At 44.2% G+C, this 24,904-nt stretch overlaps 1 protein-coding gene across 1 annotated transcript in view; it reads left to right on the top strand.

Annotated features, from left to right (window-relative positions):
* Positions 1–16,241: 16,241 nt before the first annotated feature.
* LOC126545959 (uncharacterized) overlaps positions 16,242–24,904 on the top strand; it is a 28,636-nt gene continuing 19,973 nt past the window's right edge. The window contains exons 1-2 of the mRNA XM_050193998.2: positions 16,242–16,301; positions 20,888–20,981. Of these exons, the coding sequence (XP_050049955.1) occupies positions 16,299–16,301; positions 20,888–20,981 (97 nt within the window). The 5' untranslated portion in view covers positions 16,242–16,298. The remainder of the gene's footprint in view (positions 16,302–20,887; positions 20,982–24,904) is intronic.

Below are 24,904 nucleotides of genomic sequence, written 5' to 3'. Positions count from 1 at the left end.
TGTCAGGCCCCTGCAACGACCGTCATAAAATTGTGTCTTTCACTTTACCATAGCTGCGGAAGATTTTAGGATGTTAGGTCACGGAGCATAGCATCATGATAAACGTAATTATGCCTATCCTACAATTTACGACGATTCCTCTTTTCATTCTGCTCATTGCACAAGTACCACATGACTTTGGTGTTATTGAGAGACCGCTTCGTTAGCATCGAGATAGAAAAACAGAATATTTTTACAAGAGCCTTCCTTGTGAATATATACATAAAAGTCTCTTGAATTAGGCCTAGTGATTTAAATAAATGGTTCAGAAAGAAAGAGACTCTAAATGCAGGGAAACATTTTTTATACAGCTGCGAACCCTGTACAAAATTTTAGATTACTGACTAGTCGTTAGGTAGATCTGCGTAGTTCTTTTTTTAATTTTGCTTATTAGGACTTATTAGGACTTTTCTACAGTAATTTGTATTGTTTGGTTTGCTTATTAAATTGTTATTATACAGCAAATTCCTGCTTACAACTAGTATGGTAATTTATATGGTAAAATTGTATGTATTGTGTTTTGCCGTGCCCGTTGTAGCAGTCCGAAGTTTGTTCAAGGCCTTTGTTATTACTGAAACCTATCCGGCTTGTTTTTTTTGGAATAAATAGCACGTATTATTTCCGAAGAGCGCGAGGTAAAACTTCATTGCATGCACTTTGGGCACAACTCATTGAGCACGTTTTCTGTTAAATGAAAAAAAGCCAGAATTATGTCGCGTATGTTATTAAGTTATCTTTGCACTGTTGGAGAAGATTAGGTTTCGACAGGGCGCTCCTGATACTGATCTTTCCTACTTTTGATCATTCCTTCTGCCGAGTCATTTTCTTTTAAACTGAATTGCGTGTGCTGCAATTACCTAATCTTATGATTTGCTGCTGATTGCGTGGTGCGTGTAACTTTTGGACCGCCTCTTTTGCAAGCGAAAGCTGTCTTCGGAGATATGGCGCGGTCGTGCGGAAAAGAGATATTAGCCTATGTCAAGAATATATGACCAGAGATGGTTCGAAAGGTGAGTATGCACCAACTATGTGATCACTCTCATAAATAGGCTCGTCAAATCACCTATCCCCAGGCTGTGGCTCATAAATTTGATTGATGCTACTTCGTTTAATTGTTGAAATTACCACAAAAGTGATTTGTAATGTATGGGTTCCCAAATTTCTAATAATCCATCAAGAATGCTCATTTGTTCACCAATTGTGATTCTAGCGGGTTGCGCTATAGCTAAAGCAGACCAAGGGCCACAATTTGAGATACCACAAGTAGCCTTTACCGTAGCTAACCATTATAAACGTTCACGTAAAGGTGGTTTGCATAAGCTTGTAGGCTACCTTTTCTTTCGCTAAATGATATCTGACAAAAATGGTGTATATCAGGACATTGTACATATGTTTGAAATATTCACTAATTTCGTGGGTTGAATCCGAGTCTCACTTTTCGATAAGCTTTCGTAGGCGCCTGTGTCGCTCATAGTAAAATGTATCATAATGACCGCCTGTGAAGGTGCGTAAGATTCCTTCATTCCTACCATACAGAAAGAACGTATCCCGGCAGGTAGACCTTCTGTCTGACTTCTCAGTTTACTATGTATGGTAAAACATTGAAACTGAATTTAGCAAACGTTGTTAGAGGAGATGTGTTCTTGATTGCACTAAAGCTGACTATTTTAACAATGTTGCTATCGTACAGCTAACCTTAAAAAACGATGTCCTTCCTTGCTTTATGACCATCTCTTTGCATTAAGCCCGCAGTACCAATGCTCATAAAATGCTTCCGGACATGTGCTCGATTACGGGACATTAAATGTGGAAGCATTGGCTTGTTCCACTGCCCGACATGCCTCGCAATATTCGCTTTTACAGTGTGCTCTTGATATGCACCAAGTTTTCAAATATTCTGTGGCAGTTAGCACAAACTTGGCCCTTGATAGAAAACGCTTGATGCAAAGGCCATTAGTTAGATAAGAATTCAAAATACCTAATTAAATATTTAGCACACCACGTAAATTATTTCGGCAGCTAATTACTTTCTGCCACTAATTCTAATCTATTTAAACAAATTCTCAATATTGCGTCACTTTCGAGAAATTTATTCTCATGTGTTCGACCAAAGGCATTGGTGTTCCAGTTTTTCTTTTTGTTTTTATGTATGCAACATAGCTTTAAATAAAAGTAAAAGAAACAATAGTGCACCTTTACCAGACGTTTGACGGCACAAATCTCGCAGTCACTGCCCTCCAGAGAATTCATTATAAGCCGATATGCCTTGCATACCTGCTACCTTAAATTCGTAGAATGAAATGTGTGCCGTAAGGCAACTGATTAAACAGTAATTACCGTATATAGGATAAATAACTAAATGTTACTTTTTTTTCTCGTACAGGTAATGGCCGCCTCTTCGAGTATTTGACTTCAATAATTAGTGCACGTCATGATCAAATTGTAGTTTATGGGTCTGACCTGCAACCACCACAACTATTGCAAGGACACAGCCCTGGATGGTAACGTCCAGCCGGTATGTCCCTGATTTTGAAAAAATTGTTCACTCGCGTTTGCAAAGTTCCGACGCCTCGGATAATGGGCTAAATTTTGCACATGACCATTTGATGCTAAAATACCAATAACTGAACGGGATCGTCCTTGGACGAGTTGCCCAAAAACTCGTGTTGAATTCTAATACCAAGAATATTCTGCACGGCGTAATATTGTCCGGCTGTCGGTGACCGCAATGTACTAGACCGTAGCCAACCTGTGAGCAAGCTCTTTATTGGGTGCGCGTGCAACCATCAATAGGTGAGCTAAAATTTCGGCCAACAGTAACTTCACGCAAAGCCGTCTATCGTCGAAATCAGATGGGCGCGTCAAGGGCGTAGATTATTTATATACGACTTGTCTAAAATGCCGGTATAATCTTTCGTGCTTGTGTGCGTTCTAAAATTATCAATTATTGAGGGCGAGCGTGCAATCTGATTACACATGACACGTGAACTCGGTTATCTTTTGCGGGTGAGCGCTTTTAACTTCTAAGAAATGTTATCGCTCAGCGCAGGATGCGTCTACATGTATCAGAAGTTTCTAGAATGTTATTGATGCTTCTATCCGTTGTCTCTTGTCGTCGAACCTTGCGTATCTCTGATTGCATGTGTGCGCGACGCGGATGGTGTAGAACTTTGTGCAAGGCACGCGGGTCCCAGCGGGCACTCTGGAACATTCGACGACTGATCTAAAAAAGCCGACGCGCTTGACTCGTTGATCAGATCGTCACGATCGCCGACTGTGTTCGCCGTTGTCGCCGTTCTTTAAGTGTGGCCTGTTCTTGTGGGCACAGGTTCGCCCAATAAAATTTAGTTTCGTCTTTCACAGTATTGCTACTGTGTTCTTCATACGTCACTTTACGTGACACACAAGCTTCAGAAAACAGTTAAAATCAGCTACCATATTGACGAAAGTTTCCACACACGAAGGCTGTTCTTCCACTGAGCGAATATTTTGTATCATTTGTTAGCCCGTAGTAGACAGTCACGTGGAAAACAGAAAGATGCACGCAAATATTTCAACAGTTCACATCAACATAAACTAAATCATTTTGTAGACTCGATAAATCGGGAAGATGCGCGGGACAGCAGTAAAGTGAATGCTGTAAAATTAGTTAGGTCAGATATTCACCAAGTGCGCCAACTACCGCCAGAAAACATCATCACCAAAATAGCTGAGTCATAGCGATCTTCAGTAAAAAGTAGGTCAAAGAGGCATGTCATCCCAAGGCGACGCTAGAGCAGACGCGGTTATCGTACAGTACAAAGCAATTGAAACGGGATTGTCGCACAGCATAGCAGCCGACACCTTTTCGCTGTAAGGAGTGCTTGCTTCCACCAGGTTAGCAAAATTCGTTACGATACCTCACAAACAATCGTGCTTTCAAGCGATATAAAATCAGCGATTAACAGGTGGCTTTTCCAATTAATTGATAATAGAAATACGAAGCCCTGTTTATGATGGTTTTGTTGGAGTTATTCGTTGAAAATTTTAAGTCCACCTTTAAGAAGCCTTTAAAACTTCGCAATACAGAAAAGTGCCATCGTATAAAAATTGAATTTTTAGTAATATATGAGGCCGCAACAGCAAGCAGTGCTCTTGGTATTATTGTAAGATGGCACGAAATTTCTGGCTTGTGGTACAGCGTTACTAAGATTTCTTAATATGTCCAAATATCGTTGGTTTCGAACTTCACAGCTCAAACGATCGTTTCATACCAGGTATTCGAATGCACGATCACCGCATTTGGTAACAAGGTAAAATTTATATTTCCAATTATGAAAAAACAAATATCTGCCAATCGGCCATTCACACCCGCACACAGGAGGCAACGCTGAAAAAGCTTACCGGGCTGAACGAGTCTGGTAAAATTTCAACTTCTCATACGAAAAGAAATTTACTTAAGCTGAGATCAAAGGAATATTACATATTGATCAATACGTAAAATAATCAGAGCAATATTGTAAATAGTAGAACGTGCCTTCAGTGTAACCATCCGAGGGTACAATATCGCATCATTACTTCTGTGAATGTGCAAATATGCGTGAGCCGAAAACGAAGCTTATGAGAAGAAATACGCTCCTATAATGAGAGAAAACTGACTGCCCATGAGTCTGCATCATAAGTTTCAAGCCGCAGTAGAAATAAAAGTGCCTGATGAAAAGTGTCACATGCAGTTTCATAAGTGTTTTAAGAATTATCATTACAATTAGTAGGCACTTGCTGGGGGTCGAGTTGGTCATACATGATTACGACGGAGGCGCCAAATACAACTGCGAACGAAGGAAGACTATGGCTGTCCCGTGCAGTCTTCTTTCGTCCGTCATTTTATTTGGCGCCTTCGTCGTAAGTATTATACTTAGGGCATTTTTTTGACGGTTTTATGACCACGTGAGCCGAGTTGTATTTGGCTCTTGTTATAGCACAAGTGGCAGTGTTTAAACTCACTGCTACAGCGACACAGGCGTCGGGCGAGCACAAATGAGGCCAATCAGAAAAAAAAAATTAAGAAGTCAGAAGTTCTTTCGATAGCTTACTACCCAGAGCACTTCACCAAAGAACCATCGCATTTGCCTCCTGCACGGGAAAGAGCATGCGCGCCTGTGAAAATTTGCCATTCTTCCTTACGTTTACAAGCAATTTCTGCCACCTTCACAGATGCAAGACTATCGACATCCTTTGCATGGCCTTGATTTGCCGACTTGTTTTCTTAACAACTCAAGGTTCCTTGTTTTTTTAAGAAATTAAGAAGGGTGTTCGGAACTTATATTGTCAGATTTCAAGATGCTTTCTGTTTGCAGGTGTCATTCCTTTTGTGCTGTTGTAACAATCTAACGGCGCTGTTCTCTCAGTGTTAAATATGAATTATAGGGTTGCTTGCATTATTTCATTTCATAGTTCACTCTTTTACAAACACGTCAACGTTATTGATGCCATCCGCGTTATCGCAGAAGAACTAGCAGTAAGTAATGACGTTCTACAAAAGTCACTTTTTTTTTCTGCCCCCTATTTGTGCAGCGACAGCAAGTTCGTAGAACATCACGGGGCACGCATGCTGTAAATGATTCCTCGCAATATGCTGGCTGCCACAGCTTTGTTCATTTTCTTGCGGTGAAGAGTGTGAAGAAAGGTACTACATCTAACGACAACTAAAAGACAGTCGCCGTTGTTTGTATGGCAAATCCGCCTTAAAGTAATTGACGAAAGCACACACATGTGCCACTATCTTTTTACCCCTGTAGAGGAGGATTGGAACGGCATAGTGGGACTAATTACAAGGCAACGGAAGAAGAATGCCTTGTCATCATCTAAGCTCTTACTAAGTTCCGAGCTTATTCGTATGGCCGTCCATTTTGTTTAGTCACAGACCACCGTGCACTATGTTGGCTGTATTCCTAGTCTTTGAAAGATCGCTCAGACCATCTTGCCCATGAGCACTTCGCCTGCAAGACTAGGATATCCTCGTGGCGTACTGCAGCTGACACAAGCATACTGACGCCTACATCCCCTCACGCTCTCCCTTACCTGACGACAATGCCTGCCGCTCACTATCCCACTTTACCGTTTTTTCGCTCAACGTTACCACCATTGCTACTGAGCAGCGCAAGCACCAGTGGATTGCGTCCCTTATAGACTTACTTTCTGGTTCATCGGCACAACCAAACACTCGCACGTGGTGTCGTCAAGCTTCCCACTTCGCCATTCGCGACCACCTGTTTTAGACACGCAATTTTGACGGGCAACAGAGCTTCTTAGTATAACCTTGAAGTCTGCGCTCTAAAATATGCGCAACTTTCTACGCCGATCTACAGTGTGCACACTCAGGAATTCTAAACAGGTACCAGCGCCTTCTACAGTGGTACTACTGGCTTGGGATGTGCAGCTACGTTAAGAATTTCGTTCGCTCTTGCCCCGATTGTAAGTGCCGGAAATTTTGACTCCGCCTCTCGCTAGCCAGTTTGCAATCTTTCTCTTGCCCTGCACGGCCGCTTGGGCGCGCTGGCTTCGATTTGTAGGGACTCTCATTACTTTTCGAAGCGAGATCGGGATCCCTTACAACACGCACCTATAAAGCATGATATAAGAAGGAAGAAGAAGCATGTGCTTGCTGCGGTAAAGCTAGGGAAACGACGGAGCATGTTTTATTAGAATGTGAAGACGTCTACCCAGCGGCCGCTTTAGGCACCATTGGCCTCCTTGAAGCCCTTGAGTTCAGCGGGAACAGTGGGAAAGCAAACATGTCCGCAATAGGCATGAGTAAGAGGCGATTGCAGAATTGGTGGAAGAAAAGTAGGGTAACTACAAAAGACGGAGACGTACAAAAGCACAGTTCGCAATAGGGGAACAAAAAATTTCGGCGTGGTAGTTCATAGTGTTTTTCTTTTTTTCATTGTTTAACCTAGGTAAGACATTAGGCAGTATAATAGCAAGAGCTTGGTGGTGCAACCCACCGCCCTGTTCCAAAGGGGACGCTCATAACAACCATCCATCCACCCATCCTATGGGCCCCGTCACCTGACATCGTCTGGAAGCCGCAGGGCCTTTGTGGCAGTTGACCACCATACGCGATACACCAAAACTACCACCCTCCTGGCTGCTACAGCGCGCGATGTTGCCTCCTTCCTGTTTCGTTGATTCATCTTGCGTCATGTATCACCTCAGGAACTGCTCAGTGATCGCAAACATGTCTTCCTGTCCGAAGTAGTTGAAGCCATATTTAAGAGTGCCACCTTGTTGATTATACAACCATGGCATACCGTCCTGAAACCAATGGCCTCACGAAACACTTCAACCGCACGCTCGGCGACATACTTGCAATGTTCGTGGCCTCACACCACAGAAGCTGGGATGTCATTGCGCCATTCGCGACATACACGTACAACACCACCACGCAAAGCACCAACGTGTTCTCACCCTTTTTCTTACTGTGCACTCAGCGCCCGTCGCACACCATCTCATTACTGCTGAAGAGTGCCGCGATCTCGCTTGCGCCTCGTGTAATCACGAAGAGCGCCAGAAGAGCTCTTGCGGTAGCACCACTTCTGCGCCCACCTTGCGTCCTGGAGCGCTTGTGTGGCTCTCGCTCACTTCCGCTGCACGTGGTTTCCCTTGAAAACTACTAGCAAAGTAGAACCTGTGTCGTCGAACGCGCCTCCCCATCAGATTGAACCCGTTGAACCGTCTGAACAGCTAAGAACTACATCGGGATTCAGGGCGCATGCGTATTGGCCGCAGCAACTAAACTTGAGTCACTCTGTCGTCGTAAAAGACCAGGTAGATCGATTGGTATATTTAAATCAATACAATCGAGTTGGATCAATGCAGTGCTCAGTTGTTGCACATAAATGCACTTAGACAAAAATTATGCATACAACTTTCGTCGACTTTGGAATAAATGTATAAGGCTTTCGCCCGTCGTTGAAACCTTGCCGGGGCAGAACACGAACCGAAGGGGAGCACCTGAAATTCATAAAGTCCGTCGGGTGTCACAAAAGCAGTCTTCTCACTGTCTCTCTCACCAACTTCTATTTGCCAGTAGCCGCTTTTCAAGTCCATCGACGAAAAGTAATGTGCGTTTCGTAGCCTGTCCAGTGAATCGTCGATACGCGGTAGCGGTTAAACTTCTTTCTTTGTGATCCGGTTGAGTTTTTCGATAGTCGGCGCAGAAGCGCAGGCTGCCGTCCTTCTTTTTCACCAATACGAAAGGCGATGCCCAAAGAGGGCCGAATAACTCCGTCCTCAAGCATGGTCTTCACTTGTGTTTGTATTGCCTCGCGCTCTTTAGGTGCTACACGATAAGGATTCCGCTGAATTGGTCTGGCATCGGCTTCGGTGACAATACGGTGCTTAGTGAGCGGCGTCTGGCTAACTCGTGACGTGGATGAGAAGCAGCTCTTAAACTCATCGATGAGCTCAAGAAGGCTGTTGTGTTCCACGGGCGATAAGATGGGACTGATGTCAACCACAGGGGCAGGCATAGCCACGGTGGACGTCGCGTGCTCCACTGAGAGGCAGTCCTGTATTGAAGTAAATTCGTCGAAGTAAGCAACAGCCGTGCCTTTAACAATGTGCCGACGTTCCCTGGTAAAATTCGTCAGCAGGAGTTCAGCACGTCCGTCGTGTACGTTAATTACGGCCCTGGCGATGGAAACCCCTTGACTCAGTACCAGTGCGTCGATGTGTTCAGCGACGCCAGTACCGGTGTTCAAGTTGTCGCAGATTACGGGTACGAGGGAACAGCTTCGCGGCGGAAGCATGACGTCGTCGTCGGTGATGCGTAAGCGGGGTCGCATGTGTTCCGCGGGGTCGACGTCGTCTGAGCTCGTAGAAAATGTGACGACGAGGTCACGGACATTAATCTCTGCACCCTACTCTCTATAGAAATCCATCCCCAATATAAGTTCCTTACAACACTCAAAGATTATGACGACGGTGGCGACAAAGGTTGCACCGGTGATTACTATCCTGGCTGTGCATTTTCCAATCGGCGTCATCAACTGGCAGCCGACAGTTCTGATGTTGGGCCCGGTCCACGACGTCTTCACTTTTCTCAGCCTATCGGCCACCTTTTTTACTTATTATCGAAAAATGCGAACCAGTGTCGATGAGAGCGGCCATTTGGTGGCCTTCAATGCAAACAAGATCGGCGCTGACGGCGTCGGTTACAGGGGGTGTGGTTGGAGTCGTCGGAGTTGTAGAGTCGTCGATTGTCGGAGATGGGGGCTCTCGGATATCTAGCCGGTTTGCAACCTCACCTCCGGAGGTCGCTGCGTCTAGTTTCCCCGGCGCGGGCTAGGGGACCTGCCCCTGAGGCGTCAGAAAAACTGCGACAGGTCGGTGGGGTGTAACGATCCGGAGAAGGGGAACACGATCGAGGCGTCGTTGAACGTTCTGGCCGAAAGTTTGTATAATTTCCGTCGCAGCTACGTGCAGCATCAGACACAGGGTAATTGCAGTCGGGAAATCTTGAATACCAAGCCGCGCGGTAGTGGCACGCGCGGTAAACATGTCCTGCTTCGCCGGAATGAAAGCATAGCGGCCGGCGGTCAGTGGTGCGCCACAAATCGTTCTTTCGAAGCGAGTAGCCGGCAGGGGATTCGCCGTAGAAACGAGGCGCAGCGATCGACGGGCAGCGATACGGCAAATAGGGCGTCGGCGGTGGTGGTGATTGTTGCGTCAACGGTGTCAGCAGCATCGAAGTGGCGGGAGGTGGACGACAGACAGCTTCCGCGTAGGTTAATCGTCGCGGCACCGCCTGCCAGTCGGGCGACGAAAAGGCCTCTCGAACTTCCTCCCGAACGATGTCAGCGGCAGAAGCCACCGCTGGTGCCATGGGAGAGCTCCCGAGCTGCCGGATCTCCTCTCGCACAATCTCTCGGATTACTTCACGCAGAGACGTGCTGCAGCTCTCAGGTAGAATTGAAGCATTCATCGACGAGCTCTTGCGGTCATATCGGCGGTACCGTTGCTGTAGTGCCCGTTCTATAGCGGTAGCCTCCTTGGTAAATTCAGACACTGTCGTCGGTGGGTTCCTCACGAGCCCGGCAAACAGTTCCTGCTTCACTCCGCGCAAGACAACGCAACTTCTTTTTTTCGGCCATCTCAGCGTCTTCTCTGCGGAAAATGCGGGCCATGTCTTCAGCAAACATGGCAACGCTCTCGTTTGGTTTTTGAATACGGGATTCGAGTAGGCGCTGTGCATTGTCTCTTTTGTCGGTACTAGTGAACGTGTCTAGCAGCTGGGTGCGGAAGGCATCCAATGTGGTCAAACTTCTCTCCCGGTTCACAAACCACGTCCGCGCACTGTCTTTAAGCGCGAAATAGACATTAGACAGCTTTTGCTGGGAGCCCCAGTCATTATAACTGGCTACACGCTCAAATTGGTCGAGCCAATCTTGGACATCTTCAATAGCGTTGCCATGGAAACTTTCTGGTATCTTAGGATTCTGCAGCGTCACCTGCGATGGAGTTGCAGTGGCCATGGCGGAAGTAGGTAGACGCGTTCCAGCAGGGTCCTGCAAAGGGTTGAACTCGGGCGTCAGGCCTAGCAGGCGGCGACTGTACCGGTGAACAGGAGTTTCGATGAACGAAGGTGATTCCGCTTTCGAGCTATGGCTCCGCGAAGGGGTGCCGAGCATGAGGCAATCCTACCCAGCACCTCCACCAGTGTCGCCGCCTAGTAGGAGACGGGAAAGCTGGCGTAGAGGACGTATGAAAGCACTTTATCAGAGCAGTCAACGCGACGTCGTCGTCGTCTCTGTTTTTCCACTCGCGCGCTATTTCAGCGTCGTTCTCATCGCCTGGCACATACCCGCGGCGACCATATAGGATGTGGCAATATTATCATGTGAAGATTAAGCGCCATAAGGTACATCATGCTAATTTAGTATTTCATTAAAGCTCAGCTTTGTATTTGTTTTCAAACAGTATGCCGGCCAAACCTGAACTTTGGAATTGAGCTGTATATTGTTGCTTTCGTTTTCTTTGTTCTCACCTGTCTTTTAGAACTGTGCATGGAAGACAGGATTCAGTTCACAAACAATTACGATCCAAACAATGGATGATTTATTCACTGTCGCAAGACAAGGAATACTATCATATGGTTGGAATTCAGTGAGACTCAACAATATTAAGTGAGTGAACATATGCAAACTAGTAAAGCGTTATCAAACAGGTTTCAGTATCCTATTAAGCTTGGAAATTACATGATTCTAGAGGCAAGAGATAATGATAGTTACAATAATTCCATTGTGAGAGCAAGATGGACTACATTGATAGCACTATCCGTACTGTTCCGTGTGGTCTAAAAGTTTGCTACAGAGAAAAATATACTCTGTATATGAAAAAAAGCCAGTTCCTTTATTTAATGCTACCAAGTCCTTGTCGTTCTCAAAACCTCATCTCGAATGCAGTTATGAGAGTGGTGCTGAACTAGGCGGAGCAAATGAATATGCGCTTCATTGTGCTAATGTACCGTAAATATTTTACCCCGTAGAACCAATGTGAATAAGCCATCGCTAGGTGGTGTCTACAGACGAAGAAAACTAAGCACAATGACACATAACGCGCCCACATGGAGGATCCTTCTACGCTAGTCTTGGCTTTCGTCTCCTTGTCTCGATACACTGTCAGCGCTACCGAACACGCCGACGTTAGAGGGGAGGATGAAGAACAATAGGCATGCCAGCCATACGACAGCATTGCGGCAGTGAAATTATTACGCCCTTCCTGTTATTTAAGACAGAATAATTTACTTCAGCACGATGAAACGCCTAGCCCCAGAAGGTTGGTTGATTGTAAACAGGACCAAACCTCGATGCGAATGACGCACACTTGCTTCTTTGCAACAATTATAAGGTTTTCAAAAAAGTTCGCTGAAGAATATAGTTGTGTTGCCGATTACGGTAATTGGCACTCCAAAATAAAACATGCGTTTTTGTGCACCCTGCAATAGCAACAGAAACATGTGGGAATGTTTCAGTATATGGGTCATTATCAAGCACTGCTCTACCTTTCGAATATAGAACAGTGGCTAACAGCTAATCGATGGTGATATGTCACACATGTATGCCACAGTTGAAGCTAAATTTAATCACATGTTTAACCCGAGGAATTTGAATGTCATAGATATCCCGTGCTTTTATATTTCTGAATAGTTTAAATATAGCACGTATTTCCGACTTATATGTTGGTTCAAAGTACCTGCTGAAGGGCTTTTAATCTATAGCATATTTGGTGAAACTGCGATTTTGCAGATAGGTGCCTATATCTTTAAGAAACATGCCAAATTCATCTGCAAGTTCAGATTTATGTATGCGGTGGCTTTGAAAAATTACCTCCATAACTGCTGCTAACGATAGTGTGGCCTTAAGCAACGGCTTTAGTTTATTGCACACCTGCACAATGCCCTCACAGTGATCCTTACTAAAGTGGTCGTTGAAGAAAAAGCTTTTTTTATTCATATTCAGAAAGGTGCTCCTGGTTTGATGGTTCTGGCTTCATGCCCACCGCCGCACATCCTCAAACAAAAGAAAAGTTTCAGTAGGCTCCAGCCTACTGGAACGCCTGGATTTCCTGTGATGTGTATGAATTGCACAAACCGCTATTCTTCATGGGGAAGAACTAAAATAAACTTTTAACACAATTTACGATGAGATGCCTGGCGGTCCAGTGATGTAATTCCCTATGAGGTGAGCGTTGAGTCCCAAGCGCCGAGTTCTATGCAGCAGAGGAACCCCATGTTGGGGAGCACAGTTGTACATATTTTGCCGGCAGGGATTAGGTGGCAACTACAATAGGCCATCGGCAGCTGCTCGACATGGTCCAAACGATGCCCTTCTTTGGTTGCCCAAGGTATACCCAGATTCCAGAGATAAGTTTAAGGCCGCCTTTCTTTATGCAAAACTTGCGAAGGCGAACCTTGCCATGAAGCCGTGGTCGATGCTGCAAGACATTGTTATGCACTAAAAATAATGTAACCGCCTCTGGGTTTGCAGTAGGGAAGACGAAGCAGGCGACTACTCATTCACTAGAGAATCACGCTGTCCTGCCTTAAATCGCCGCCCTGGACCCCATTTTTTTATTCGATGTATAATATTCCAATTAGTGAGGGCATCAACGTTAGTAATAGTAATAGTAACAGTAACATTATTCAAATAACCAAAACTGGTAAGCGAGTGGTATGGTAAAAGCTACAGTTAACGTGTTGCTTGTAGTTGTAGGATATGAATGTATGGGCAGGGCGATAAAAACACGCATTCGTGAGTTTGTCCCGTGCTCCGACCTTTTACTTTAGTGTACAAGGAGCTTTATTTTATGTGTCAATAAGATGCAATAAACACATCACCCCTGGCATTTAGCCCTATTCCACTACTTATGCTAGAATACTTGAAATGCAGACAATATTTTCGCAATAAAATCTAAAACAATATCTGACCGATTGACATGTCTTTGCAAATTAACACTTAAACATACTACTTAATGAGACTTAGTGGAATCTACGAATTCGAGACAGTGACTTCAAAAGTCATATCCATTTTGAGCAAATGTTGAGCAGGGCACCAAATTGACGATTTGCGTTGGCAAAATTTGCGACCAAAGACGTCGGTGTCTAAGTAATTATGTGCTTCAGGGCGCAAAATGGCGTTTGGTGAAAAAAAGACAATAGAACAACAGTCCATTTTTACCATCACATTGAGTACGCCTGTCTCAAAATTTGTTCTACAAGTTTCGCAGTTCTTGTTTAAGAGGATGTGCCTTGTGAAATCACTTGCTTCTTTTCCTGCATTGCTATATGTGCGATGACGTATTCAGTTAAACAGTTCATTCCTGAAATGCTGTAATTATTAAATTATGTTTGTTTATTTCCAGTATAACTATTGTCGGCCTTTTTGAGCACTCTAGCTGGTACAATTATGCTATTAGCAATAGGCGATTTAAAAAACTGTTCACCTTAAAATAAAATACCCCTGCATATAAGCCTAGTATGGATAGCCGTAGCCATTTAGAGTCAACAATTCGCGTCGCTCGGGCGATGCATCTGCTATTGGGAGGAGGCGGTAGCAGATAATGGTGGGTAACCACTACGTATTCCAGTAGTTGTGTAGTCTAGTGCATAACCTACACCGCTGGATCTGTTGTCTAGGCTTGTAGCCATAGAAAGGTCTGCGAGAGGTGATTCTACTTGTGGATGCCTGGCGGGTTTTCTATAGAAGAAGACACAAGTTGAGGGCGACAGTAAGATGCCAACCATTTAGTCTTAACTAAAAATGGGGGTCGCACACAGAAATGGGCAGGTGGAGTATCTGCGAAGCAATGTTTTAGCCGTGCATATTCTGGTGATATCTATTTCACGCGTTCGTGTGGGAGTGACCCTCCACCCACGTTATCAACGGGACAATTCGGCCATGAGCAGTCGAAGATATAAGGAACATAGGATCGAGCGGAATGCATCGCTGTAGAGAATTGTGCGGCAATGAGTGTTCTGCTGCATGAGGCTCACGATAGGTACTCATATATATATATATATATATATATATATATATACATATCGGGGTTGCGCGAACACTAATCAGTGGTGTTATATCGCTGGGTTATATTCAGGTCAATTCTCAATGCTGCTCATTACTGTCCCTATGTGCAACACTGGAGTAGGTGGGTGGACTAAGGGATAGTTGCAGTGATTGACGGCTTGTATTTTCTACTTGGAAAACTTGTGTGAGATATTGCACGGCCGGAGCTGGTACGATGTATTGCGAGTTAAATTCCCTATTCCCTCTAGCAGGACAACTGTCTCATATACATAAGCACTCACCACTTCTCTTATCATCATCACCCGTCGCAGTGCTTTCACTCCTCTTCTGTCTTCTCCAGTGTAGAGCAGCTGACTAGAGCGCACTAGCTCAGGTCGACCTCACTGTCCTTCCTGTCAATAAATTCTATTCTATTCTAAATTCCCTATGATTGCTGAACGAGAAAAGCTCACCTAAAACTGATCACAATGCTGTTAGTGAGCACGAAAGCACCACGTTTATTTATATGGAAGATAAATCAAATGTATCCCTTACGCTGGCAAGAACACATTTCGCCCAACCACATACAAACAAAATACTTCATTCGGGAATGCAATGGGATAGTTATGAAGAGTGGTACCGCACTTCTGAGGTGATTTTTCAAAACTGTAAATATACGTACAAACGCTGATGGAGAACCAGGTCCACCAGTTGAAAAGAAAAAAAAAATTGCATTGCTTCGGTATATACATGGTGTGTCCCACAAACTGAAGAGGGTAGGGCGACGCGCTGGCGTTGCGGTGGTTTTTTTTTTTTCGCTCCAGAAAAATTAGGAAAGATTTTTAAGTTTGCTTCACAAGCCAGGCGTGGCTATTGTACTGTGAAACACAGGAAGGGTTTGGGGCCTTGTATCACTGGCGTGGTGTATGTGATTGTTCTCTCTTGTGGAAAAAATTACGTGGGACTGACAGGAACGTGCTCAAGTGATTGTCTCAGGGAGCACCACAAAAATTTGTACAACGCGTTACTGGGGCATCTGGGTATCATTGCTGCGACCACGGATGTGTGTCCTGCTTTGAAAAAAAGCGAAGCGCTGGCTAAACATAGTTCAAAGCTGACACGTGCAATCACTCAGCCAGATTTCAGAATGAAGTGTGATAGCTCGTGCCTCGGTTCTCCTTCGATTGCACTTTCATCTCTGGAAATGGAGTATCTTGACATGGTTTGAATAACAAGCTTTCCGTGTGCTCTGCAGGTACGTGCCTATCATTATAAGCACTGCAAATGATGTTCCAATTTTTTTGACAATCAATCACATATTGCGCATGGAAGGACCCTATACATTTATTTCTTCATGGCTTCATGTTGTAAGTCAGCACTGTGTGTATGTCGCTCACTCATGTCCTTCTCTCTTTTGCGCAGTTTTCTTTTTCCAATGAATCAACGAGATCAAGCTTCCACGCTTAGACTTGCCTGACGCGGTAACATAAATCAGCAAGAATAACGGAAAGTGTGGCACCTGTGTCCACGGAAGCATCGACGCGCACCGCCGGTAAAAACATCGAAAAAATATTGGACGGGCGCGCTGGAGGAATTTCAGTGCTGTTGACGTATGCGGTTCTTCCTCCAAAAATTGCATCGTTTAACTTTTCGGACGATTGGTGGAGTTGAGTGAGACAGGCCGTAGCGGTGACGTGAGCGGTGTCTGGCTGAATGGTAAGTGCTTCGGTCTTCAGTCGATGCGGCTGGTGAGGTAGAGTGCAATGGAGGCGAAGAGAAACGCTGGGTTTGGGAAGAAACTCCACTGGAAAAGTTGCGTTCAAGCATTTAATACCCCCGACGCCCCTCTTGCTAGCGCTTGCGACAGAGACGTGAAATATGTCCACGATTGCAGCAATAATAGCACATGAGACGTGACGGACGCCAATGCGGCTAGTAAAGAGTACTGGGTTCTCCGGGAGCCAGTGCAATAAGATGGGCAGCTAAGGGCTCAACCGTTATTGACGGGATTTTCTGTGGAGGCGCGGTAGCAACGGACACGCACGTTGTTAGCGGCACCGTTGATTGACGTTGCCTGGAGGCGAGGAAGCGAATTGCGCGTACGTTGAGTGCGAGTGAGAGAAGGGGGGGGGGGCATGCGCGCTTGCGGAGTAGGTCAAGGCCGCCAGTTCATCCCTGATTTCATCACACAAGTCAGTGCCGGAAGGCGCATCTGGAGCACACCGACGGCGATGACAAGCCCACTGATTGTAATCCTTCGGATATCTTTGTTCTTATCATGAGACGCAATTGTGGGTCCGTGGTAGAAGAATATTCGCCAAAACTCCGCTGAAGGCGAATAGACTCAAGTTCGTCCAGAAGCTGACACGTTTTCACGATGTCACCCAGTGTATTCGGTTTCTTTACGGCAAGGGCATTGAAGGCGACTGTTCTAATGCCTTTTATAATGTGGCGTACTTTTTCTGACTTTGGTATAGATAACTAAACACGGCGGCAGACCTCAACAACGTCCTCGATGTACGATGTCTAAGACCCTCCTTGCTGTTGTTGGCGGGTTTCGAGGGTTTTATTTGCCATTGTAGAACGAACCGCCGGTGTACCAAACACTTGGGGGAGCTGCTGTTTAAACGCAGCACAGTCAGCAAAGTGTAACTCGTGCTTGAAGAAACATGTCTTCGCCAAACCCATCAAGTAAAAGAAGATATGGGGCAGCTTGAGGGGGTGTCCCAACGATTAGCAGAATTACCTCGCTCGTAGTCGTCCAGCCAGCCCTCCGCATCTTCACCACGAAGGCAAGCGAAGAGATGGGGGTTACGCTGGTAGCTGTTTAGGATATCGGATGTGCCTTGCGGTGTCAAAACGGCAGTGGAAAAAAACGGAGGGCAGGTTGGCCTGACACTTGCTAGTAGACAGTGGGCTGCCTGAAGCGGCGGCCAGAACGAAGCTCGAAGGGGGAGACTGAGCAGGTAGGGGAATGAGGATCGAAAAGTCACCTCCATCAGATATGACGTCTCCGCGGGAGCGACCTATATTTGGCCGGAGTACTCGGCACCGAACCAGAAAAAGCACACACCCGATGATGAGGGTCACGCTGAACCGAACATGAGGATTGATCAACGTAGGATGATGATGATAATATACAGATGAAGAAGACAAGCATAATAACCACCCATATTAAGCTGTTCCTAATGAAAGTCGATTGCAAGTTGGCACCTGTCCCATGTTTTTGTTTGTCTTTCTGTTCCGTTTGAGCTTTGGCCTTTCATTCGATCAATTAATGATAAACCAACCAACCCAAGAACTCATTTAATTAAGCTAAATTAACATTTGCGTGCAGGATAGCTGCGTGTTCTCTGCCCTTTGACGTGGTAAGAATTCCATATTCTACCATTCTACCGTTCTTCTTATAAGAAACACATATCACCGACCAACACAACGTACAGAGGTTGCACACACGTGCTTCAGGCCAACCTTCTGCTATATCTCCTGGCCATGTTCGCACACTATGAAGCTGCCAATTCTGTGTACCTACGTGAGTGAAATCAGCCCTTTTAGGCATGCGTTCAGCAGCGCTGTTGTCAAGTGCGTCCGCACTTTTTTCGGCGCCTGTCAACACATGGCATGACCAGTCGTCGACATGCACAATTCCTTCTGTACTCTGCACCAAAGATGATCGCTATAGCGTACCATTGCTTCGGCGCCTCCAATCAACGAAGCGATCTCTGTTTCGCGTTGGTTCCTTGGTGTGTCGCGTCGGTATGTCCGGGTGCTTCTTTTACGGAAGGCAATCACTATTCATGCGTATGTAACAGTCTGTAACAGAAGAAATCCATGATGCGGGACCTACGCACGCAAATACCATGCACAGTTTACTTATTCCATCATCATAATTGGTTATAAATCTACCCTAGTCCAAATGTCTCGGTCTAAATGGCTTAGTCCAGGAGGAAACTCCCACTGCACAGAGCGTGTCAGGCGTCCTTCAAGGAACCACGATGGCTTTTCATACAGAGGCACGTTTTCCATGGTTGCCTTTTTTGCAAACTGACGACTCTAAGTTACCCACATTAGACTGATGTAGTAAAGATATGTAATTACCATATAATGTACATGAGGGAGTAGAGGGCAAGTGTAGTCTAGTGTAGTTACTAGTGTAGAATAGTCTAGCGTAGTTGCCCACACTAGACGGATAACGAAATAAAGATATGTAGTCACCCCATAATCGGGACGGCTACTCAATATTCATTACAAGAAAATGTCAATCTATGACCGCTAGACAGCCAGAGTTGGGCATAATAATTAGCGAGTCGGTGTAGTTCATATTGCTTCTTTCTGTCTTTATGTCGTGTAGAAACAATCCTGATGTATTTCTCGCGTTTTCGTGAATGTGGCCAAACGGGAGCGGTGGCGAAAGAAAGCCCAAGAACCTATAAATGAACTCGAGTTAGCGTGGCCATAGCACACACTGCTAAGAAGGCAGAACACACCGCTTTTTTTTACTGTAGCCGCATCTCATATCAGGTTATCTGCCCACCACTAATTCTCAACCCGAGCAGAAATTTGACATCAAAGATGGACGATAGGGAATCGCAACATCTAATTATTTTCGTTCTTCTGACTGTCTGGTGGTCTCCGCTAATGGTAGAAACCAACCATGCTAGTCTTATAGGGCCTAGAACATCATTGCACAATGAAAAATTACGAAATGCGCTTATAACAGGAATGAAATATACCTGTAGGAGCGGTATACTTCGTGTCAGTTGGCACTGTACTTGGATGAGCGGCATATTTTACCCCAGATACGTCTCTGCCCTTAGCAGTTCATTAACTATAATAAGAACCATTTAGGTCGCACCACGTATGGAGGTAGATTCATATGAGTCACCAAAACTGAAATAAAAAGTGGCGCCACCGTACTGCCGATTATAGTTGCACGATAACAATCTTGCGCGATAACAGTTTATATAAATAGACAATAAGAGTTTTGAACACAGGAATGATGCTTCACGAATATTGTGAGCTGGTTTCATACATTGCTCTACTTTAGCGTATATGAGTCGTGGTAACTTTCCTCGATCGAAACACAGTAATTAGATACACTTTTAATGCAAATTATTTTCGGCAAGTAATAGTGAACTGGCTTTTGAAACATCCCTGGCTCTGTCATTCATCACCATCCTTCTCCCTCGCCGTCTTAGGAAAATGCAGAAACTAGTAAAAGCAAGTAAGCCGAGGCAATGTTACATGCTCTCGCGTAATCTTAGGCGGAACTGCAAGAATGGAGACAAAATTAATAATTCGCGAAGCTGTTGAAATGCCGGACAGTAAAGGAATTTAAACGTTTGCGACAAGGAGGATTTAAGGTCTCAACGTCGCTCAACTTCCGGGTGTGCGTCATATATTATATCCGGTGCCAGATGCTGCCGGATATAATATAGGACATAGTGATTTGTACCTGATAGCTTTATTGACATCGAGCAAATTCAACGCTGGGAGTGCGAGGCGAACATTACGTTTAGTGAAGTTCTCCTAGCCAGCAGATGAAGCCTAGGAAAATTTGTCCCATCAAAGTATCACCTGAGAAGTTGACAACTCTTGCAATACTCAACACCAAGAGAAAAGTGGAGATGCAGAATCATAAAAGATAGCATAGCGGCAACTATAATTGCATCGCTAGTTATACGCAGAAAATTCTACAATTCTTTGACAATCTTGACAGGTATTACTGCAGTCGTGTTCGTATGTATTAGATATACCTAACTCTAACTATAGTAACAAGAGTTACATGTATATGTAATTTGATAGGTGATAGCGATGACTTGGAGGTATCTCAATACTGTACAGTAATAGGCTTCCCCAGCGCATCTGAAAATAAACATACATCAATTCGTTTTATTCTCCTTAATATTGTGCAGCAAAAATTTCCGATTTACACAACAGACCTGGTGTAGAAGAACAATGCAATTGAAGACGTGACCCCTATTCATCAATAAGAAAAGCGTTTAGGTTATTTCCATCAACGCTCACATATTTTATTATGATACTCCTTCATACTTTGTCTCGTCCGCTGCGTATTCTTAAAGGAAAATGCTTTGGCGTTTGATGAACAAACAAATTTTTAAGCAGTGCCTGCCATGATGAAATTTTGTTCTTATATTGTGGGCTAGAACTGCTCCTACATCTATAGCACCTGATTCAGTTGAGTCTAGAATGTTTTGTTCAACTAACGAGTGTACTCATTCTCACGCAGTTTTACCAAGTTTGTGCATCAAGTTCTCTATATCCTATCGATCGGACTGCAGGTTTCATCGATGGGGTTCTCATCTCTGATAATCATCTTTGCTGCTATGCAATACATCGTTCATCCCGGATCAACCTGTAGAACACGACTGCCACGTGAGAAATGGTTATCAGATTTCATGATTGCTATTTTGTGGAATATATATGTTCATACCAATTCCTCTCCCATTCTTACCAATCGATTTGATGGGTATGTGGCCATGAGTCAGAAACCTCAGTGCCTATTTTTTTAGTTTATTCCTTTTTTTACGCCCCTCTCCTTTCTTTCGCTTCCGAATTACCTTCCGCGATGTCCGCGATGTCTGTACGCGATGTCTGTAGTGTAATGTCCGCGATGTCTGTACACCGGCGAAAATCACTGCCTTTTATAAAAGGGTCCTTTCTCTCTCTCTCTCTCTCTCTCTCTCTCTCTCTCTCGCCCCTTCACGCTTCAGGTACAGTGGTAAAGAATGTATTTAAGATGTGTCACAGGCTTCATTACAAGCCGCGGTGTTCACTATTCTCCACTCGACAAGCATGAAACATCGCCTTTTGCTGTTGACTTTGCTTGTCGAAGTCCAAAAGTGTGAGTGCATGAAGAAGTGTTTCAATTTCGGCAAAGTTTGTGAGCAGCCTAGTCAAAGACATTGCATGACTTTGCAATTACGAGATGCCCGGTACAGAAAGGCAGACTCCTTGCATGAGCCTACAGTAATGTTGGTAACCTTAAGATAATGCCGCTAACTTTAGGAACATATATTAACATTACGTAAATTTTACATTCTTCAGAACAATAGCAATTTTTTAATGACTGTGCTCGTCATTTAGCGTTTCCTATAGCTGTTGCCGAGTATCCGTTTCGGCAATAAATAAATCACACATGTACAGATGTCTATACGGGAAGATTTAAGATGAGCGCCCAACTGGTTAGTGAAACCAGTCAGGCTTGCTATTACCCTCGATGCAATTTCGGCATTCTCCCCGAAAAGCCGGATCATGTTTGAAAAACGAACGAATCTAAGAGAATATGAAAATTAGTTTTTTCTTCGAAAGCCAAGGAGCACAAAATGCACACGTGGAGCGAGGAATCCTTCAATGTTTATTGTCCGCAGATTATGCATACGACTATTTTGCCATTAAAGATTGGCCATTTGACGCTTTATCAGTGCAGGAAAATCTACAGATAAACTATGTCGCGAAATTTCGACCAATTCTAGCGAATATTTTGGGAGTCTTTACTCTCATTTAAATGCTGTTCCGTCCTGTAGAACAATGCACAACAAAATAGTATTTCGTGCCAAATGCGGGAGACAATATTATGACACGTAAAAATAATCTCAACACAGCGAAGCAGACATTTTAAGCCCTAGCAAAATTCCCGGAAGAAAAGATGCAAATTCTATTTTTAAACACGCCTTTCAGTTCACATAGGGGACACCGTCTCTTTATTTAAGTACATGCACACAGCATTCCCCACTGCTGCTCATCTCGCAAAGCCCTGACTAAAGCAATATTCAGAGGTTAAAAGAGGAGCTTGTCTACGCGTGCACTGCAAGAAATAGGTTGACCATTCTGAAAGTGCTGTCTCCGCACTTCATGTATCTTTCAGTGGCCGACATCGGGCATTCAGTGTGTTGCCCATTCGTGACAAAAGTCTAAATATTTCAGCAGCAAAGCTATGAAATGTAGTGCGGCGCTCTTTCTGGGCACTGCAAAGTGAAATTGTTACATTCTCGGCCCTCCTGAAAATAAACGGTTGCGTAGCTCTGGAAACCACCAAACCACTCAAAATCGTGAAAACCCTGGAACTTCGTACTAGCCGTCTGGAAGACATAAGATTTGATGACGTTTCAGTTAACATGCAAAGCTAGAATAATGCCTCGCAAAACTTAATTATGATGAGACGTTTGTGTCGTGGATGGTGTTGTATGCTTTCACACGCACTAAAGATATTCCTTCTTGAAATTTGCACTTCTTAGGGCGCGAAACGCCCATGTGATTTGGTGATTTATCGAAGCGTCGTACAGTCTACTCTGCAGGAGCCTGTATGAAAGAGAAGACCCACTAGCGATTCTGAAAGTACCAGAGATCATGCATTTTCTTCAAGCCGGTGGTGGTGGGAATTTCTGTTTAATGCAAGTTTTTCTAACCCATTCGAGCAGGCAATATACATGATAGGAAGCTATTGTGCAGAATTCCTTGTATTAAGTATACTGTGATGAAAGAAGCAAGCTCTGCATGCCCTTCTTTCGCCTTTTCCTTCGAGAGAGTATAGAGAGCATCCTTAGTTAGTAAAGATTCATTGTACAGACGCGCGGACAAATGGACACAAAGCAGGCTTCTGACGCTTGTGGTGCCTTGGTGTTCTTTGTCCGTTTTGAGAAAGTAACCATGTGTATCAGCCCAACTATGATTAACTGGAGGCCGATCTCTACCACGCACTCGACTTGGTGCACTTTGCGAACAGATTACGCGTTCCACGCGAAGTAAATGTTTGCTAACGATGCATTACTTTCACTTTTAAGTCACCAAATGAGCTTCGACAATGTCTACCGTCGACGTTCAAGTCATTATAGATAATTGCGCGAGTTTACGTGACCGAGTGCCGGAATCCTTTGGAGGAATCGATTTTGCATCTGGCTTAGGGAAGAAGCAACCACCAATGCGATGGGCCACCTGTAGACTTCGGTTCGAGGTGTTCCTACACCGTTACTCAGGTACCGGAATGAATGTGTCGAGGCTGCGCAGCTCGCCATCGATTTACTGACTTTGCGAACACAAATGTCTAGGCGGGGATCGCTCTCTTGGACTCACCATTGTAACGACATCACGCACGTAAGTTTCAAACGCCGTCTTGATGATTCGCAGCGGACTACTTCGTTTTCCCGACTGGTACCAAATCTATGACATTTCCAAAACAGCAAAAAAAGAAAATCCGAAGGCTACAGATATACATTGCAGCACTTGCGAATATAAACGGTACATCTACTCAAAAAGACGTTGCACGATATCAGAGAAAGAACTGGAGTCGTGGCTAAGGTTTCCGAAGCCTTGTATTACTTCTAGTTTCCTTCAATGGTGTATTTGTTTACGAAAAACTGCGCAGAGAGAATACAAGCAAGAGAACGTTACAATATCTAGAAAAAATAAGAGTTCCATATAAGAGTTCACTGAATAATAGATGTAATAAGTAGGTGTACTCCTCTTTTTAGAAGAAGCTTTAGCTTGGGTCCTCCTATCTAAACACATGTTAAATGAGAATTCGTTTTTCTAGGCAGCCACTCCACCAAGTTTTGTGAGGTTAGATGCATTTCAAGACAAAACATATCTAGTGACTACTTGTTTTGAAACTTCGATTAAGGTTGTGAATGTTTCAATCAAAATTGGCAAAATCGTTAATTTTCAGAGAGCAATACTGCAAAATTTACAACTGCAAGTCAGCCATGAAAAACAAAATAACAGTTCTGTGAATTACATCTAATAATAAAGGTAGGGGGCATAACATTGATATGTTACACATAAATCTGGAAAATTTAGTAATAATAAAATACAGCTTAGGCAGAACCTTTGTACACAACGTAACGAGTTCACGTAAAATATCAATTGGCATATCAAATTTCTTGCCATTGAATTATATAAAGTCGTTTACAGTACCGCGGTATCTGATCTCGATGCAGAGCTACGGATTTGTAAACTTGGTGCTTAAATTGTTTTCAAACTTCCGAAATTTTTGAAAATTCTTTTAGGACACTTCCTACCCTTAGTTGAAATTCCGCTTCTGGCAGTCAGTATTACTGACCTTCCTCTGTCAAATGTAACAAATTCCTTCAAAATAAGCCCATTTCTGCATTTTACATGTATTTGAATAGGCCGCGTCGGAGTTGGGCCCGAGCTAAAGCTACCTCTAAGTTACCTTCAATAATGTCCTAATTTTATGGTGCGAAAACAGTAATTGAGTTTTTCGGCGAAATCTCTATGGCAGCTTTGGCTAAGTTTCGTGTGCCTTATATTGCTTTAGTAATACGCGAGCAATTTGCTCT

The sequence above is a fragment of the Dermacentor andersoni genome, chromosome 10, assembly GCF_023375885.2.
Source record: "Dermacentor andersoni chromosome 10, qqDerAnde1_hic_scaffold, whole genome shotgun sequence".
NCBI lineage: Eukaryota > Metazoa > Arthropoda > Arachnida > Ixodida > Ixodidae > Dermacentor > Dermacentor andersoni.
The sequence above is the reverse complement of the archived record's forward strand: the minus strand, read 5'-3'. Positions and strand labels throughout refer to the sequence as shown.